General features: G+C 54.4%; 1 protein-coding gene across 3 annotated transcripts in view; it reads left to right on the plus strand.

The window, feature by feature from the left end:
- Plch2 (phospholipase C eta 2) overlaps window positions 1-19,988 on the plus strand; it is an 84,020-nt gene that overhangs the window by 29,688 nt on the left and 34,344 nt on the right. The window contains exon 1 of one of the 3 annotated variants that reach the window (XM_045151208.1): window positions 15,161-15,285. The exons of the other annotated variants lie outside the window; for them this stretch is intronic. Within the exon in view, the coding sequence (XP_045007143.1) occupies window positions 15,243-15,285 (43 nt within the window). The 5' untranslated portion in view covers window positions 15,161-15,242. Of the gene's footprint in view, window positions 1-15,160; window positions 15,286-19,988 lie in introns of those variants that run through there. 3 annotated transcript variants of the gene reach the window in all.

Below are 19,988 nucleotides of genomic sequence, written 5' to 3' on the forward strand. Positions count from 1 at the left end.
GATCAATACTGGCCTTCTGGAGACCCAGTTATCTCTCTGCAGCTTAAGCAGGTGACTTCTATAGATTCCCACTTTCAGAACAAGCCCCTTCTGCCTGCTCCTTATTAGCATCGTCCAGCCCCAGGAACTGGCTCCAAGGGCCACTGCTTATCTCATCTGATCCAATCCCATCCCTGTGGCCAGAAGCCTTCCAAGGGCTGTGACCAAGGCATGCTGTGGGGTCCTTCAGGTGCTGAGAAGGGGAGACAGCCATCTTAGAACCGCAGCCCTAGTTCTTGTGGTTGGATAGGCCAAGGCTGACCTTCTCACGGATCCGGGGGATCCAAGAGCCTCTGTTCCCTGAGTCCTACTAGGCCTGGACCGTGATGTGCTCTGGGCCTCATCTTGGCTGATGATTCAGGCCCGAGCTGCAGGGGAGGCACTGTCATATGCATGCTGGTGCGGAAATGTCTGTACACACACACACACACACACACACACACACACACGGCATGTTCTGAGCCCGGGATCGTTGTCATCGTTTAGAAATGCCATGCCAAATAAGTGAGCACTGTGTTCTGCCACGGGCTAATGGAACGGGAGATGAACAGAGCCTCTGGGTGCCCAGCCTGGTGACTTAGGCTTACCTGCTTCTGGTGGCCAGCCCCTAGGCAATTCAGGTGAAGTGGATGCTCTCCCTCAGCCTCTAGGTTTCGTTGCTGGGAGGGGTGCCCCTGGGGTGGAGGTGGGAGGGTTGGAGAGCTTTTATTGCATTGCCAGGCTGGTGTTGCTCTGCCCTCCTCCCAAGCCATGGAGAGTCATGTGTCCACCCAAGTTTGTAGAAAGAGAATTGAGGCTAGCGAGGGGCTGAACCAAGCTGCTGCACTGAGAACTATGGACCCTCAGGGAGCAAGCTGGTGGTTCCATAGGAGCTGCTCAAGCCCAGGCTCCCCCTTCCCACTGCCCCTCCACCTGGTCTTTGCCCAGTGGGGGAGCTGCCCTGCGGAAGTATTCCATCTCTGCTCAAAGGCAGCAGCTGCTATCCTAGAGCGAGTCCTATGGAGAGGGGCTGTCATGGGCGGGGGACTGGAAGTCCTTGATCCTACCCCTTCCTGCCTTGCCCAACCTGCCTCTTCTCTTGCTACCAACAGATCTTCAGAAGGGGCATCTTGAGCAGCAGGAGGCTGGGGCTGTATCAGAAAGCTGGGCTGCATTAGAAGGCTGGGGCTGTAGCCAAAGGCCGGGTCTGGGGCTATAGCCAGATGCTCAGCTGAATCAAGCAGGCTAGACTAGGAGAACACCCAAGGGGAGACTTGGCTGGCATTTCGTCCCTCTCCTCCCCTAGGTCCCACCCTGAGTATTCTTAGCACTGTCCACCCCCACCCTGGCCTGGAACCCCCATCCCATATTATGCAATAATTTCCCACTGCATCCTGCTTTCTGGGACAGTTGGGACAGTTTGCCAAAACAAAGTGTGGTAGGATCACCCCAAAATGCATGACTTCTATTCTCAGGGCATGGCATGGAGCCCCCTGGTTCTCCAGCTGATACCCCTCCCACATGTAGCCCAGGAGATAAGACTTCTGTGGTAGTTTGAATCAGATGTCCCCGTAATAAACTCATGTGTTCTGAACTCTTGGTCCCTAACTGATGGCATTTGGGAGGTGGAGCCTTACTGGAAGAGGTGTGTTGTTGGGGGCTGAGTGTTATAGTCAGTTCTACCTCACCAGAGCTCAGCTCACTCTCTTGCTGCTAGCTTCCATCTGCTGAAGCAAGATTGTGATGTCCAGCCTCTGCTGTGCCTTGCTTTCCCTTGCCATCATGAAATGTTCCCCTGAGACTATAGGCCAAAATAAACTCTTTCCTCCATCAGCTACGTTTGGTCAGGTGTCTTGTCCCAGCAACATGAAGGTAACTATAATAGCCCCCCTTATGTGTGTATTTTCAGTTGATCCTATCATGGGTCCCATTTTATTGATGAGGAAGTTGAGGCTGGCAGGGGAAAGAGCCTGTTGGAATCCTGGGATTCTTGTGGAGGGTGGGACAAGGGCATCTACACATAGTAAGCACTCACTGAGGATTGTCTTTTGTGCCTGAAGGAAGGGTCAAGAGGACTGAGCATGCAGAGGAGCAGATGACCCTTGGGAAGCAGTGTCCTCATGGCACCTGCCCAGAGCCAGCCCCTCTGGAGGAGCAGGTCCCTTCCTCCACCACCTCTTATGTTCACTTCTGTTATGTCCCAGAGCTCTGTTCTCCTAACAGAGGAAAGCCATACCCAGTGTCTGAATCTTGCTATTCTTTTTCTAGGACCCTGGTAGCTCCTGGTCACTGTATCTCCCACAGCAAACTAGCAGAGGGGCTGGCTGATGTTCCAACTTAGCCAAGCCATGTGAAGGCAGAAGGACTGGCCCTGAGACTATGGTCCTTGTTGGGATAGATGGCTGTGGCTTCTTGTATCTCAGGATTGTGGCTATGGTGGGACAGCAGCCGCTGGGACAACCCTTCTTACCTTTCCCAAGTGAAGGATGCCCCCAGCCCTGGGGAGGAGGTTTGGGACATCTGAACCCTCAGCAAGAGGGCTGTCAGGTATGCCTGTAGGTTGAGGCTGGGGCTGTGGTTGGTGGCTGTAGGCCACAGCCAAGGCGCTTGCTGTTACATGTCCGGTAGGCTGCCTGCTGTGAGGCAGATCTCGTGATCTGCTAGTTTCTGAGCAACGGTTTCCAGGCCAGGCCCGTGGCCCACTTCTCAGGCAGTGGGGTCATTGGTCACAGCAAAATTCCAGAGCAGCAGGTGGTGTCTGTGGCCTGGGAGAGGGGCTGATGGCAGCCTGTCAGCATGGAGGGCTCTTGGGGCTCACCTGGGGCAGGAGCAACTCTGTAACGGCAGCCCTCCTCCCATGGCAAAGTTGAGCAATGCTTCTCCTGTCCTGTGGCCCTGTCCTTCCAGCTCTCACTGTCCATCACTTGCTGTGGCCAGTGACTGCTGCTGATGCTTGCACCCAGTCTGGGTGTCTTGTCACCAGACTGTCACTACCTGCATGCAGGTGCTACTGTGGAAGGAGCTGTCAGGGCCACAGTGTCCATCTCCAAACCCAGCCAAGCACATTCTGCCTCCCTAGCTGCCTTGGGTGGGCACCTCTGCTCTGTTGTTCCTTCCTGCCCTGCAGGAGCCTCAAGCTCATAGCTATCAGTGCTACCTGGCAGATGCCTGGACCTTCCTCTCACCAATTGTTTAGGTGATACTCAGCATACCCAGATGGCCCTAAAGGAGAGTCATGTGGCCTCCCCAGCAGGTCCCTGGAGATCAACTGCATTCCCTCCTAACTTTTAAGCACTAACTCAGGAAGGGGCTTGGTTGGCCTAGTGTGGCATAGCACCATGAGAAGTGGCTGCCCTCCAGGCAGGTTACAGAGAGTCAAAGCCACAGACCTCCTCTTCCTCAGAGGTTCAGCCAGCACACCCTGAGTGGAACCTCCCCCTTACTGGGTAAGAGTGACTTGATGCCTGACACTGAGTCCTCCTGGTGGAACTCTGTCACAAATGGAGACCCTGAGTCTGGGGAGGAGTTCTGAAGGGTTTCTATAATGGTCCCCAGGGCCCTAGGGAAATGAGTTTGTCACTCCCACGCTGGTGCCCTAGCCTGATCCCTTAAACGTTCTGGCCCTGGCCAGGTGGTTCCAAGTAAGGGGCCCATCTTGGCAGATCACTGAGCCAGATCCCTGAACTCAGTTTGGATATTGGAGGCTCAGTGGCAGTGGTGGTGCAAAAGGAAGGTTTGAGGCTCTGAGGAGCTATGTCCTTGTCATGGAGGGGTTGGGTATCCTTCAGGAGTTTGCCATTCAGGTTGGGGCTCCCTGCCACATAGGCCTCAGATGGGGAAAACTTGAAGCTCAGGGAGGGAGGTCATGTGGCCTGACCTCACCTCTCCCATGAGACTCTCTACTCCTTTCCACAGCCTCCACAGGCCAGACCCAGGGATGCTGAACGGCAGGAATAGAGTGCACTCCTTTTCAGTTCCTCCTCTGTGTGCCAGCACTGTGCAGTTCCCTGGGGTCAGCCCATTCAAGATCCTGTGGCATGGGAGCCAAGGCTGTAGGCCCTTGTAACTGGCTGCTGGGTGCTTTGATGCCTGGAAGTCTATCAGTCACCCAGTCCCTGCCCACTGCCCACCCTCAAAAGCCTAGGTGCCAGGGATGTTTCCTGCCCGGGAGCAGCCCAGAGCTGATCAGCATAGGATCTCGCTGCATTCCTGCCTCTGTCAGAGACTGATCCTGACCCCGAGTCTCAGGGACAACAGGAAAATACCATCCGCTGTCTATCTTGCTATTGCAAGCCTCTTCCCAGCCCCCAGGGGTGAAGGGCAGGGTCTCCCGCCCTCATGTCCCCAGCCTCACCTCGCATACCTGTTGAGCAGGGCATGTGGGTGGAGGCAAACATCTTCGCAGGCAGCGCTCATGTATGCCTGTGTTTGTGTGTGTTTCGGTGTATTTTTAAAGCTATTTGCAGCTGTGTTTGAGTCAGCCCCATTCTCTGCTCAGCTCTTCAAGTGGCACGTTGGGGGTTATTTTGGGCTTGGCATTATTGGGATTTATTATATTCTGTGTTTGGAAGGAGACGACACCACTTGGGGAACATCAGGTGGGTTGGGGGTACTGGAGGTGATTTGGGACCCAGAGTGAGGCCTACCTATATCCTTCAGGGCCACTGGAACCAGGTCTCATCAGCCCTTGACCTGATCCCAGATGCTTTCTTTCCAGACTTTTTTCCAATTTGGCTTTCTTCTTGCTGCTACCAGAGGATGGGAGTGGGGTGGAGGCTACCATGCCTCCTTTTTAGGAAGTCCCTGGAGGGTTATTCCCCTCTTAAGAACACCCCAGTCACTCAGCAAACCAAAAGTCACCCCAGCCTCCTGCCCCCCAGCCTGCCAGCAAGCTACCCCAGGTAGCTGGATGCTCTCTGACCTCTGTAGGATCTGGGGGCAGGCTCCTGCCTCTGAAAGGGGTTTTGGACTGGGGTGGAGTATGACAGCGTCATACTGTGGTCTGTGTTTCCAACTGGCCCCGATCTGTGCTCTCTGCCCTGGGCTCTTGTGTCTGTCTAGTCAAAAGACCTAAATTGCCCTTGCATTCAGCCTTAAAAAGCCTTAAAAAGCTGAGGGCGTGACTAAGACGTCACTGCTGCCTCTGCCCCAAGGACACATGAGGTCACAGGGGTGGCTCCTACTGGCAGCCCAGTCAGTCTGGAACCTTTTCATTTCTCAGGAGAGTAGTGACTCCTGCAGGGCAGAGCAGAATATGGGAAAAGGTACTGGAGCAGGGTAGATACTGGGCTCCTCACACTTTTCACCATGGCTGGTGACCTCGAGTGAACCTCTTTCCCTGGGCCTGTTTACCCATCTGAACCAGGAAGTTGAGCTTTTCTCTGATCTTGGTTTGTCTAGGGATCTTGGAGGAGGATCAGTCGTTAGTGTAGGACAGTTCTCCTACTCTTCCTACGAGAAAGAAAAGGGCTGGGAAGGGCTCCCTCTGGGAAGGGACCCTAAATTTTTGCATGACTCTAGAGCTATAAGGGGTGTCTTTACCTGTCACCAGGCCCTCTGGCTAGCCTAGTTTCTAGTTTATCACCTTTTACCAAAGCTAAGCCTGTCTGGCCTGTGTTGTCCTTGGACACTCAGCTGTGGGCACAGGGTTTTGGGCCCTACTCTGGTGGGCATCCATGCTGGCTAGTTCTTGTCCAGAATGTCTTGGGTTTTGGGGTGCCCATGACTCTTAAGTCCAGGTGGGACTGGCTAGTGCATGGTGGCCTCTGGCTCTGGTGTCTGGACCCTGCCATCCACCTCATCCATGGGGTGGCTTCTGTTTTCCACTGTTGGGGCCTTAGGGACTCTATGGACTTGAGGTAGAACCTCGGCATAGCAAGTAAGCCTTATGGACTCTGATAACTTCTGCCTCAGTTCTCCTGCGAGCATCTTCTCTTAGGGCTGACTGTCTAGCCAGAATGGAGTCACAAGCCCACCCAGGCACTCACAGTGGGATCACCAGAGTGGGAGTGGCAAGGGACATTTTAGTTTTGCCTGATGGGACAGTAGTGCTGCTGCTTCGAGTCTTCACTTGAATACGCCCAGTGATTCACTCTCTTCCTTTTCTTTTCTTTTCGACCTAAAGAAAAAAGAAAACAAACTGGGCGTGGTGGCACACGCCTTTAATCCCAGCACTCGGGAGGCAGAGGTAGGAGGATCGCTGTGAGTTCGAGGACACCCTGAGACTAGAAAGTGAATTCCAGGTCAGCCTGGGCTAGAGTGAGACCCTACCTTGAAAAAACAAGCATTTGTCTGTGTAGCTGCTGGGCCCACACTGTCTGCAGGTGGCACAGGGCTGGGGGTGGGGTGGGGGTGGAGAGAGGGTGAGAAGAGGGGCTGGCACCAAGAATTCACAGGATGAGATCATGGTGCCCTGGGCAGAGCCAGTTTCCCCATGGGCTGTGGGTGAGTCTATGTGACGGCTACAGGTGACATTCATGGGGCCGGGGGCGTGACCTGTATTGTGCGCTCACACCCCTGCCCTGAGCTGTGTGCTCGTGCCCTGCCCTGAGTTGTGACCTCACACCCGTACCCTTAGCTGTTTTCATGCTCTGGCTGTGTGTTCACACCCCTGTCCTGAGTTGTGCATTTATACTCCTGTGAGCTGTGTGGTCACACCCTGAGCTGTACACTCATCTGCCCGTCTGGAGCTCCCACCCTGAGCTTTGCACTCATATCCTGCCTTGAGCTGCATGTCCATACTCCTGCCCTGAGCTGTGTTCACACCCTACCCTGAACTGTGCATTCACACTCCTACTCTGAGATGTATATTCACACCCCTCTATGAACTGTGTATTCACACCTCCCAGGAACAATCACACTATGTTTGGGCTGGCTGTAGTCTCCCTGGCAAACTCTGGGTAGAGATCTACAGATCCATTTCCTGTCAAAGATAGTGGTATTCTAGATGCCACAAGGGTCTGAATTTGTGGAGGCCTTTTCATAAACAGATGACAAGGGAATGTTGTCTATAGGTAGCACATGGCTGGGGTTTGCAAAGGGTGAGGATAGGGACTGGCACCAAGGGCATACAGGCCAAGATCATGGTGCTTAATGCAGGGAATTGAATTCAGAATACTGGCTCTATCCTTCAAGGAAAACCTACATAGACCCTCATCTACATGGACACAGTATCCTAAAAGATCTGCCTCTCTAGAGATTGTTCTACATATGCATTTAATTCACCTCTTATATGTCCAGGGTCTTACTGGCTTATACTCTCTGAATTTATGTCACAAAAATCTCTGTCCAAGTTGGTGGTGCCGTGCATGGCAGGATGCATACCATAGCCTTAGACCAGGGTTACCTCTCCTGCAGCTCAGATACAAGGATGTGATGGTACCTGGGTGTTCTGCTGCCTCATAGTGACCTGGTGCTCCTTTGTGGAGTACCAGCCTAACCCCCCTCCCTGAGTGCCAGGCTGCAGTGCCTCTGGGATTAGAGCTCAGGAGGGCCAAATGGGTTAAGGTAGAACCTAGAGAAGCCAGAGGGTTCACACAACTTGCTGCCCACTAGGATCTATCTCCCTGGTACTAATACCAAGAACTGCATCATTGTGGGGCATGGTGGAACTGACCACAGGTGGCCTCGGGCTTGGGTATTGTTTTGTTTCGGGCCTATGAGCTGTTCAGGATTTTAAATACTACCACTTGGCACTGGTGAATGGTTTCTGAAAAGAGTGATGGAGCTTGAGAAGCCACAAGAGAGAATCAAATTGGAGAGCCCAGGTGGCCAGCATTTGGAGCAGTTTCAGGTGAGCTCCACAGATGGGGTGGTTCATCATTGGCACAATGAGGGGTAGCAGTGGGATCCATTGCAGCTGGTCTATGCATGGTCTCCTCTGGCCTGCCTGTGTTCTGAATACATGCCCTATCTGATCTGGGCCCTGGGCCAATGCTTTTCCTGCCCTGGCAGTGACCATACCCCACTGGCCATGTCATATACTCAGTTTCCTTATCTCCAGGTTGAGGCCCTAACTGAGGAAGGCAACCCACTCCTCCATCTATCCTTAAATGTACCCAGATCCTCTCTGTACACCATATCCCCACTGGCCACTGCTCTCCAGAGAAAAGGCCCTTTCTTTCCTGAACCTTCAAAAGGCTGTGCCACCTTGGGTCCCCTACACAGAACTCTACCCAGGAGTTGGGATAACTGCTATGGTCCTTCCCTCCCAGGTGAGGAGGCTGTCTGGTTCCCCAGCCCCAGGAACTTTCTGAACACAGAAGCTTCTTAATAAACATTTGCTGATAGCCTGGGAATAGACAGGAGAAGGAAGGGTAAGGAGGGACACTGGTCTGGTCAACTGTGGCTCCTGAGATGGAGGGCCATGTGGGTCTTAAGGGACCCTCTGGCCTAGGAACATAAAGGCAGATATATATTTGCATACATTTGCATGCAGAAGGCACATCCCTCTGTTTTCAAGGATTTTCATGTTTTTTTTTTTTTTTTTTATGAGAGAGAGAGAGAATTGGCCCACCAGGGCCGCTGCAACCCAACTCCAGATGTGTGTGCCACCTTACGTGCATATGCGACCTTACACATGTGTCACCTTGTGTGCCTGTCATGCATGGGATCTGAGGAGTCAAACATGGGTCCTGAGGCTTTGCAGGCAAGCATGTTAGCCGCTAAGTCATCTCTCCAGCCCTTTTCATGTTTTTTAAAAATATTTTGTTTATTTATTTGAAGGAAAGAGAGAGACAGAGAGAAAGAGAGGCAAATAGAGAGAACAGGTGCGCCAGAGCCTCTAGCCACTGCAAACGATCTCCAGACACATACGCCACCTTGTGCATCTGGCTTACATGGGTACTGGGGAATCAAACCTGGGTCCTTAGGCTTCTCAGGCTAGTGCTTTAACCACTAAGCAATCTCTCCAGCGCCCTTTTCATATTTTTAATCCAGGCAATTGGCCAAGGGGCTCATAGGCATAAAGATCAGATGCTTGGGCACATGGCTGTCATGCAGTCTGAGAAGGCTGAAGGATGCCAATCCTGGGGGGCTGGCTAGCTTGCCTGGGGACAGAGGTTGTGGGTCTCTGGGTAGCACCTAGGGCTGCTAGAGTTGACCTGAGCTGAGGCTGAGTGAGCAAGCCCAGTGGCCATGGCAGGTCTCTTAGCTTCTCTGGGTCTTGAAGCCATTGGTGCAAGGGTGATGCTGCCCACCCACAGGGCTGCTGAACCTGAAATGAGGAGGCTGACTGGGCTTCCCACCTCTTGTCTTACCTTTCTTTCCCAGGTCCTTGGGGGTGGGGAGGCCTATAGCCTCTCAAAGCCCCTCTCAGGCAGGGATCTTGGGGTCTCACATAGTGAAAGCCTAGGAACGGATGGGCAGCTCCTCTGGAACCCTGTAGGGGGTGTGTCCTAGAGCCACACTGGTGACCATGTGGCTGTGCTGGTTTTGAAGGGCTGCCCACCTGTCTCAGTGCCAGGCTGGCCGTGGCTCTGCATAGAGGCTGCACGTGGGCACAGAATCTAGGTCAGGTTGGTGCAAGGAGGCAGAGCGGGTGGTTGGGGCAATGCTTGTTCCCTCCGGCTCCAGCAGGGCCTCTGCAGCTCCAGAGAGGACTCTGACCCTTTGACCTAGGCCAAGCCCTCCCTTTAGTGCTTGAGTGGGCCGTAAGGCCCTCCTGGGAGGGGGTGAGGAGCCAGACAATGGGTGTGCTTTTGTCACAGATGATGTTGGTGAGGCCCCTGGGCACAGGGGTCCAGGAGCTGCACTGAGGCCATGGTGATTCAGGCTGGAATCTTTCGGAAGCTCCGCAGCTCTTGGGCTGCTCTATGCCCTGTGGGCTCACCCCCACTGCTATCTTGAACCTCATTGGCTCTGTGATTGGAGCTGGCTATCATCCTGAGGGTCTCAATTGCCTTCCTGCCTAGGCAGTGCAGCAGGGATGCTGTGGGGGAAAAATCACAATCTGGCCAGAGATTGCCCTCCTCCTCCATAGACCCCCCACCTCCAGTAGTTTCTGCTCTTTTTTCATTTTTTCAAATCCTAGCCTTGGAGTTGAATGATATTCCTTTTAAATATTATTTATTTGAGAGAGAGAGGCAGGTATATGGAGGAGATGGGTGCAGTAGGGCCTCTAGCCACTGTAAATGAATTCCAGATGCATGTACCATCTTGTGCATCTGGCTTATGTGGGCACTGTGGAATTGAACCTGAGTCCTTAGGATTTGCAGGTAAGCACCTTAACTACTAAGCCATCTCTTCAGCCCTGAATAATGTTCCTTTTTTAAAGTATAGTTTTAAAGTTTTATTTTATTTATTTGAGAGAGAGAGAGAGAGAGAGAGAGAGAGAGAGAGAGAGAGAGAGAGAATGGGTACACCAGGGCCTCTAGCCACTGCAAATGAATTCCAGATGCATGCGCCCCCTTGTGCATCTGGCTTACATGGGTCCTGGGGAATCGAATCTGGGTCTTTTGGCTTTGCAGGCAAATGCCTTAGCCGCTAAGCCATCTCTCCAGCCCAAATGATATTCTTTTAACATGACTTCACGAGGCTTTGGGGTGTGGGCATTCCAGACCTGAATGACAGCCCCTCCTTTGTCAGTCTGAGGCAGCTGTGGTCCCTGAGCCACCCAGTGGGACGGGTGTGATCAGTCTTGGCCACTGTGGCAGCCATAGTCACTAGTCAGTGGGGCAGCTGTGGTCCCTTGAGGAGCTATGATAACTGGGGCAGCTGTGTTAAGTAGGGTAGCTATGCTCAACCTGGCACATCCTTGGTCATTGGAATAGCTTGTGTTCACTGGAGCATCCATGATCATCTTGGGCAGCTGTGGTCACTGGGCAGCCATGGTCAGTTTGAAGCATCTGTGGTTACTGGGCAACTCTGCTTTGAAGACTTTAACCATTTAGATGGAGGCTTGAGTTCAACTTATCGTGAACATGACTCTATGCAGGGATTTGAAGACCAAGGCCACAGTGAGCTTCTGTACTGAAGATACTGGTGCTAAGGGAGGCGTGTCCATGAAGGCCACTGCCAGCACCTCACCTTCTGAGCCATTTGTCATCTTCTGCCACTCCATTACTTCTCAGGACAAGTGGTTGCTTGGTCTGTACTGATGTGCAGGGTGTGGGGTGGCCAGGCCTCCTGCCAGGCCCTCCAGAGTGGCTTACGTTCCTAACAGAGGTGGTAACATTGACAGAATGCTCCATCCAGGCAAGGAGCAAACTAAATTGGCTTCAACATTGAATAATTAATAAAACGTCTCAGGCATGGGCTATTGGGCCTGTGTCACTCCCAGCAGCAGGGCTGGCAGTATGGTCTCACCACCCGAGGGGCCCATGCTTCTGCATTTAGACGCACTACTGAGATAATTACGGTACTCCATGCCAACAGATATTGGTGCTCACACTTGAGGGCACTGCTGGAGCAAGAGTTTGTAAGGACTAGCCCACCTTAAAGGGTGACCTGCAGGATTTCGGCTCTGTTCCTGCCTGGCTAGAGGTCTTCCTGGGCAGCATTCCTATGTCTTTGTTTCCTTATATGGAACACAGAGAGGTGGGTGCTGGTGGCCTCTGGGGCCCTCATGACTTGGGCACCCTGAAGCAGCCTTGAAGAGATAGAATCAGGACTGGGTTGGGGCCGCTGGCTGTGCCCATCCCCTGGAGCTAGGGCCAGGCTGCTGCCCAGTGGCCTGCTGAGGTGTGTTGAGCTGGGTACAGCTGTGACTTTCAGCCCACTGCAGCTGGCCACTGGCAATGTTTCCTTGGAGATGTATGTAGGGCAGAGTTGGAAGTCCAGATTGGAAGCACCCCACAAAGGGTTCACAAGTGTGAATTGTCCTGCTTTTCTATTGACGGGGTGGGGGAGGTGTTTTTCTTGTCTCTCTGCTGCTGGGCACACTGCTGCTCGGCCAGAGGCGGGGCTTGTGGCCCCCAGAACAGTGGAGTCAGTGCTTTTGGTCCCCCTCCTTGCAGCAGTGGCTACTAAAGCGGGGCTTATCCTTGGCCCTTTGGTGCCAGAACGTCTAGTCCAGTGGGCCAAAAGGGCCCACTGTCCACCCAGAAGACCTCTCTTCTATAGAAAGAAGCCTGAGTGCCAAGCTCCAGGCTGGCCCAACGTCCAGGCTACTGGACCTTCCTAGCTGATAGAAGGGAAACAGGCCAGAGGGGCAGTGAGTTTTTATGAGCCACTCAGAAGCAGGCTGAGTTAGGGCTTGAGCTGGGGTCTTTTATGGTCTGGGCATTGCCCTCCACATTCCTTTTCAACCAAGGTTGGCTTCGTCTACAGTAGCATTTGTAGCCCCTGGCCTTGTAGCATTCCCTCATGATGCTGGGCTCAGCTCCCAGGTGCTGCCCCAACTGCTCATAGAGCTGCCCACTGGCTAGGAGTGTGCTGGGGTTCAAGTTGGCTGGCTGCAGCCTACCCTGGGTACCAAAGGGGCACCCGGGGTCCCTGTCTCTCTGGGGGTCAAAGTGTCTCCCTTACCTGCTCAGTGGCCTTTCTGGCTGTCCTGTGAATGCCACCTCCATCCCTGCCCCTTTGGGGCTGTTTCCTGCTCAGTATCCTGCTATGTGTCACTGAGAGCTGACCATCCTCACTTGTGCCTAGAGCTACCCACAGACCTCCTGTGGCCTTGTAGGGTGGAGGCACTTTTGTACAGGACTGGGGCGCTATTCATTCTTTTCCTTGTAACTGGGGAACAGGCTTCATGGAAGTTGGGTCCTGGCTCTGCTGCTATCCACTGTGGGACATCAGGGAGCCCCTGGGGGCCTCTGTCCAGTCTATAGGGCAAGGAACTCTAATAGCAGAGAGTCCAGAAGATGACCCTGTAGGGTCTGGGGTGTGTGTGAGACATGCACAATATAGCATGGCTGGGACAATTTCCCAGCACATACCCCTGAATGAGGGTCAGACATTGGTAATACTGGACGTGGGCATGTGTGAACAGGTATGTGGTGAGTCCATCGAGTGTTAAGGAAACCGAGGCACAGAGAGGGAACAGTCTCTGTTCCCCATCAGGCTTGGCTGAGTGCCTTGGGCAGCCTCCCATGTCTCAGGGCACAGAATCCTCCAACCCTTTTCCTGACACTGCCTCTGAGGTAAAGGGTGGGCTCACCAGAGCCCCAGGCCAGCCCTGGAGAGGCAGAGGACTGCTCCCAGGAAGCTGGTTCTCCCTATAATGAGAGCTCAGACTCAGTAGGGCCTTTTGGCCTAGGGGCACCTGGGAGTCCTGCCCCTGATCTGAGCATGTAGAGCTCATCCTAGAGGGAAGGGGCTCAACCGGGGCCCCTAGGCACCCCCCCACCCTTGTCTATTCCGCAGCCCTCTTCAGTCTTCAAAGAAGACTTAACTCCTGGTCCTGGGTCCCCAGGCTCTTCCTCTCCATGGAGCCTCTCTGCCTGCTGCCAGCCAGGCCAAAAGCTCTCAGAGACGGAATTCTGCTTAAATACCCAGAAAGGAGATCAGAATCTGAGCAAATTAACATGTGCCTCGGCAGATTTTAATCACCGCCTTTAATCGCAGCCACAGTGCCGGAAATCATCTCCTAGCTGTGTGGGGGGGAGGGGGATGGCCACACGATGGATTATTCATTAGCACATGAACTTGGGTTTCACCTGGCTTCTCCAAGGAGGTTCACAGGCCTTTTGTCCATCCAAGGGGAAGGTGGCATGGCTCTGAGCCTCTCTCTGGGGGCCTTGATGCCTGCATGTCCCTCTCTTCACTTCTTTCCTCTGTCTAGCCCTATCTTTGGTTTTTGTCTCCTGTCTCCTATCCATTTTCCTTCTTTCTCCCTGCCTCAGTCTCTCCTTTTCTGAGACTGTGGGCTGCTATCGTCTTCCTAGAGGGGACACACAGAGCCCGGGTGTGGGAGGGTCCTGGGATTACCCCTCATGGGCAGGACCAGCTGGTAGCACTGACAGAGGTCCTCTCCCTCTTCACACCTGGAGCACTGCTTGGCAGAGAGCCCAGAGGTGGGCTCCATGTCTTCCTACTTGGACCTGTCCACCTGCCAATCAGCAGTAACCATCCTGGCACCACTCTGGGACGTGGGGTTCAGGCTGGAGGCAGAAGTGCCCTTCTCACCATTTCTCACGGAGAATGAGCTTTGCCTGGACGCAGTCAGATCAAGCAGGTCCTGGGGAGGTGGACCCAGGCTGAGCGAGCTCATCCCATGCCACAGATTCTACATCCTGTGTGCCCTTAGGACCTGCCCTCGGGCAGGTGTGTTGGGGGGAGCATTCTCTAGCATCTTAAAAGTCCTCTGTCATTCCCAGATGCTGTAAACCTACATAGCCAGGTGGCTAGGGCTTGGTGAGGGGCAGCTGGAGGCAGGTACGGGGAACTTAGGTGCACAGAGGGGCTTTTACAGAACTCACCCTGGGCTCAGCTTCTCTAGAGACTGGATAACCTAGCCAGGACAGCTGATGGACTGTCATCCCTGCCCTTCTTGGGTCCCTGCCTGGGGTGAATGAGCCTCTAGGGTTCACCCACAGGGCCTGAGGGTGTGCTGATCAGGGAGCTACCAGCCAGGGGCATTAGAAATTCCTTAGAGAGCTGGGCGTGGTGGCACGCGCCTTTAATCGTGGCACTTGGGAAGCAGAGGTAAGAGGATCACTGTGAATTTGAGGCCACCCTGAGACTACATAGTGAATTCCAGGTTAGCCTGAGCTAGCGTGAGACCCTGTCTTGAAAAACAAACAAACAAACAAACAAACAAACAAACAACAACAAAAAACCCAAAATGAAAAAAAAAAAACCAAAAAATAATTCCTTAGAGGTGTGTAGCTACTCCTCAGGTACGAGGGACAACACAGAGTAGAACCTCTGCGGGAGCAGCCATGAGCCAGCTCCACTTCTCCTGGGCTCTGAGCAGGACTGGCTCAGTGACACCTGAGACCCCTTTCTTGGCTCACACTGATGCCCCTGCACCGCGGCCTTGGTGGACTGCTACCCAGGCAGCTAAGAGTTAAGAGCAGGCGGGGCTCTCATGGGAGGGGCGGTCCCAGTGGTGGCGGCTGAATCCTCATCCTGCCCCTCCCCTCCCCTCTTCCTTCTCAAGCAAGCAGCCCTGGTAGCGGCAAAGAGCGAGCCAGAGAGCGAGCAGCAGTGGGCTTTGAACCGGCATGGGCGCTGCGCATGGGGTGCTCTGGTTCTGGTCAGGGCTTGGAGGACTCTGGGGACCAGCACAGGACCCCAGTCCTCTTGAGCCTTGCCGGTAACAGTGGGGCTGGTGCCCACCGGCCATGGAAGAGCCTGGGTCCCCCGGTGGGCTCAGCCAGGACCAAGGTAAGGGGGGGAAGGAAAGTCCCTGGAAAGAGTCAGTAACTCTCCCTGTGCAGTTCCCAGGGCTGGTGCTGTGCGTTAGTGACCCATTCTCCTAGGGTCTCTGGAAGCACAGCCCTATGACCCCGTTCTCCACCAGCTGCTGCAAAACTCCGTGTCCCCATCTGCCCCTGTGTAGGCATCTTGTAGATAGATGACACCTATAAAGATGCAGAGGTCCCGTTTTGTGGGATGAAGTGCCCTGCCCTAAGGCTACTTTCCCTTGACCTCCAGCCTGCCCCAGGAAATACCCACTGGGTGGAGCGGACAAGTCTAGAGCTGTTGGGCGCTGTGGATTTTAGGAGACTGTCTTCTTGGTCCAATCCCATGCCCTGAGCTCTGCTCAGCACCATGGACAGGGAAGCCACTGCCTCCCCTCCCAGGCTGAATCTTTATGTCAAAAGCTCTGAGATTCCCTGGAGTCAAATACTCTTGCTCAGATCTGTCCCACTTTTCTGGCCAGGGAACTGGCATTACCCTGGGTGGACAGCGTGGATGCAGGAGTTCATGAGGCTGCCCATGGCTGTGGAGCAAGGAGGTCAGAAATTTGAGAAGGGGCTGTTTCGGGGTTTCCTGAGCTGGTAACTTTAGTACTCCTTGAGATGGAGGATCTCCCAACATAGTGCTCATTTGAAGCAGGGTGGGAGAGATTGTGAGTGAAGAGGGGCTGTTATTATGGCTACAGCAGGAGTGACTTGGCCTGGACAGCAGGAAAAAAATGTTCCATATCAAGGGCCAGGGCTTAAGGAGAGGAGGAAGGAAGGATATCTGTTTGGAGCCTTATTGATGTGGACCTGACTTTTCTGCCCGATTGACACAAATGCTAGGTAGGGACAGTGGAGCCTCAAGGGCTGTGTGACCTCACACTGTAGGCCCTTTATAAGCCTCTAGGGATAGGAGGGATCATGTGGGCTACTTCGTAGGGCAGCTGTGTGCATTTGAAGCTGGCGTGTTGCGCCACGAGTGGCCTATGTGGCTGCTCCAGAAATGCCTGTCCCTTCCTTCTTGTCCCTCCTCTTCTCCCTGGCTGAGATGCCTGTTATGAATGGAGAACAGTGTGGCTTGTGTGTTTAGGGCTGCCAGGGCACATTCTGCCGGGCCCTTTGGGGACTTAACAGCCTGGTGTTTGGGTATACCCCTTCCCTGACCACAACTGCCACCTCAGTGTGGCAGGAAGGGGAGCTGACCTGAGGAGAGCCAGGCTGGTATGTCCCTGCCCGGCCCACAAAGCACTCCATGGGGCCAGTGCCCTTCTTGTCCATTGGGCTTGGGAAACTTGCTTGTCGACAGGGCAGGGGCTAGGTGCTGCCAGGTGGCCTAGAGGTCCCAGGGCTTGGAGGACTGGATACATATGGAGTTTGCAGTTGAGAGCGCTGGTTTTAGGAGGAAAGGGGGTGACAGGAGAGATAGATCCAACAGCAGGGTCCTTGCAATCGCAACATGCAGTGGAGGACAGAGCAGATGGGCTGGCGTCCTGGGTCCGGCCCTCCATCTGCACTGCTAATGAGCTGATGACGAAGACTTCCCATCTCCTGGCACATTCCCTAGAGAGCCAAGCAGTTCCTTCATGGGAAGTACCCTTTCCTGGGTTAGGTGTGGGTACAGGGGGCCTCTTCTGGTCCAGATCCTCAAGGTGATTTAACTGGGGGCAGGGAGAGGGAAGCGGATAATCAGAGGAGCAAGCCTGCTTTTTCCTGGGAGTCTGTTTCCAGCATGGCATACGTGTGCTCCGGGCCGGCTGGACAGGCTTCTTGTGTGCTGGAGGCATGGATGGGGTGGGTGGGGGAAGTGGGCACCAGTCCTGGGATGGAGTGTTTTCTTTGGTTCCTGTGTGGTCACCTGCCTGAGCAGTCCTAGGTGCAGTGGCTCCACACCAGCCAGGTGACATCCCCAAGCTGTGGCCGATGGCCACAGGAGAGAAAAGCTAAATTTCTGTTGCTGAGGCAGCTTGCGGGGCTGACCCCGAGACTCCCTCTATCTCTGCCTAAGATGGAACCAAGCAGGCCATAGGGTATGAGGGTGTATCCTCAACTTAAGGGCTGCTGGCTACTCTGAGGGGTGGGTCCCTCAGCTTTCTCAGTGGTCCCAGAGGGACTGCAGACACCTAGATTCCTAGCTGGTCAGGCTGCAGCCCTGCATCAGCCGCGGCTCTACTTTCTTCTGAAACTCTTTAGGGCTACAGTTTCTGGCCCTGTGGTTGAGCTAAGGGTGAGGTTCAGAGCCCAGTTCTCCATGGTGCTTTGGGTCAGCAGTGGTAGTAGGACAACACAGAAAGCAGACTGGGGTAGGAAGAGCCAGGCATAGTTTCACCCAGCTCCCAAAGGGCAGCATGCAGGGGTGTGTCACTTGGTTCTGTCCCAGGGTTGGCTGACAGGGTGCACTGACTGGCATCTTTAACTTCAAGAGATTCTGGGAAACTTAAGGAAATTATACTTAGAGGGCTAGCTCAGTGTCCTGAAGGCCCTTTGTACTGAGGCTCCCTGACCAATGCTGTGGGGTTGGTTGTCGAGGGTCCAGGGCTCTAGGAGGTGGTCTTGAAATAGCCCTGGCTGCCTAATGCTGAGGATGGATCCCAGGGACTCAGTGTTGCTCTGCATCCTGTCTCCTCTGAGCTCTCCTTGGCCCCACTCAGAGGCTACCCAACTCTGCCAACCATTGCCCTCCCATCCTGTTTGCCTTTCCTCGACTCCAGGATAAGAAACAGGGAAGAAGTGGCCCTATTCACTGCCCGTCAGGGCTCTTGAGGGTTCTCTATTGAGCTGTAACCCCCTCTGCCCCTCCCCACTACTGAGTCTGATGATTTGTCAGGAAGGGCCCCACCCTGGTGGCTACAGCCTGGGTCTCATGCCAGCTCATCAAGAACATCTTAAATAGTTGTTTGTGGAGGCCATGACCTGTCCCAAGCATTGGCTAGGCACTTGCCTTCAGTGAGTCCAGCTCAGGTGTTGCATGACTACTGGGTCAGGTCCTGCTAAAAGAAGAGAGAAGATGTGGCCTCAGGGAAGTGAGTGGCTGGTGGCAGCGGCAGGAGCCCCTAAGGGACATAGGAATGAGGGCCACCTGGGGGAGCAGTAAACTGTGAAATGGGCTATTAATAGAGCCCTCTTCTTGGAGGGACTGTCGAATGTGATTAATGCCACTGCTGTGAGCCGAGCTGCCACACAATACCAGCTGTGATGGCCAGGGATAGGAAGAAGACCCTGCTGTGGAGGGGTCTCCACTGAGATTACAACTGGGCACAGGACAGAAGGCTGCACATTGGAGCCTACCCGGGCTCAAGGCCATTGCAGGCAGGCTGGGAAAGCCTGAGGCCACGTAAATGTGTAGAGACTTCTCTAGGTGGAGACACCAGACAGTGGACACTGCTGACCTTAGAAAATGTCTTGTCCACTTGCTGCTACTGTGGCTGTGGGGAGAAGACCTGAGTCTTGGCACTTTCCCACACAACGAGACAGCTTTGAACCGGGGTCCCTCTCCCATGTTGTGCAGTGGGTCAGCAAGAAGGTCTTGTGAACCCCATCTCTGGGCTAGGTAGGGGCTGGATCTTGGAGCTAGTGCCACCAGCTGAGGATGGGCCGGGCTGCTGCCCACCCTAGCTATCCAGGGCCAGGTCCCCATGCTGCAGGGACCCCTGAGAGATAATGGATGGTGGTGGCTCAGGCCAGGGGTGGGATAGTTACTGTAATGAGTAGAGTGTGGAGAGCTCATTTCCACCCTCTTGAGTGCTCAAGTTCCTGGCTGCTCCAGGCACCTGAATGCTCAGGTGGGCTAGGAAGAATGGTCAGCACCCCCCACCCCCAATAGGCCAAGCAAGGTTTGACTGGCCTGCCCTCAGCCCTCTCTGGCCCTCCTCACTGCTGAGCCAGGTGATGTGTGGGATCAGACCCCTTCATCCATAGAACTTATTGCCCCTGCTGGAAGCCGGAGCTGCCTGCCATGGGGCAGGCTCTGCTGGAAGAAAAGGGCACATTCACCCAACAGAGCCCGCCTGCTGTTCTGTCCCCAGGGCAGCCCCACGCTTGCTGACCCAGTCAGATGGTCTCCAGCTGGGCAGTGACCATCTTTTCCACGGCCCTCACAGAGACTGCTCGGGCCTCAGCCCTGGTTCTGGTGCTTCCAGAAGCAGGCACAGCCTCTGGGGTCTGGCTGAGGAGGGTGGGAAGGAGTCGGCTCTCACTCCCTGATACAGTAAAAATAGTTGGGGAGGAGGCGCCCAGACGTGCGGGGGGACGCGTTGCTTCTCTCAGACGTTTAAATAAGCTTGGCCATATGTGTGTGGGCCTATCCCTCCTGAGCAGCGGCGCCAGGCTAGGGGCCGGGCTCATCCCGGTGGGCGCTGCTACCGGGCTGGGGCAGGGCCGCTTCCTCCTTCCTCCTCTCCATCCCAGGCACTGTCTAAGCAGCTGGCTCATGCTGTGGCTAGTGAGGCAGCCTGGGAAAATGCTGGGGAACTTCAGTCTCTGATGTCCTGTGTTGCTTGACCCTCCTAAGGGTGGGCATGGGAAGAGGCCCTCTGAAGGTCCTTGAAGGTAGAGGACTGGAGGAGACAAGAGCCAGATGTGGAGCAGGGAGCTAGTTATGCAGTCTGGGGCCAGGGCTGCCACGGGCCATGAGAAATGGTCCTCATGCCCGGCCCCATATATGCTCATTAAATAACATGTACAGGT

Source organism: Jaculus jaculus, chromosome 5 (assembly GCF_020740685.1).
Source record: "Jaculus jaculus isolate mJacJac1 chromosome 5, mJacJac1.mat.Y.cur, whole genome shotgun sequence".
Taxonomy (NCBI): Eukaryota; Metazoa; Chordata; class Mammalia; order Rodentia; family Dipodidae; genus Jaculus; species Jaculus jaculus.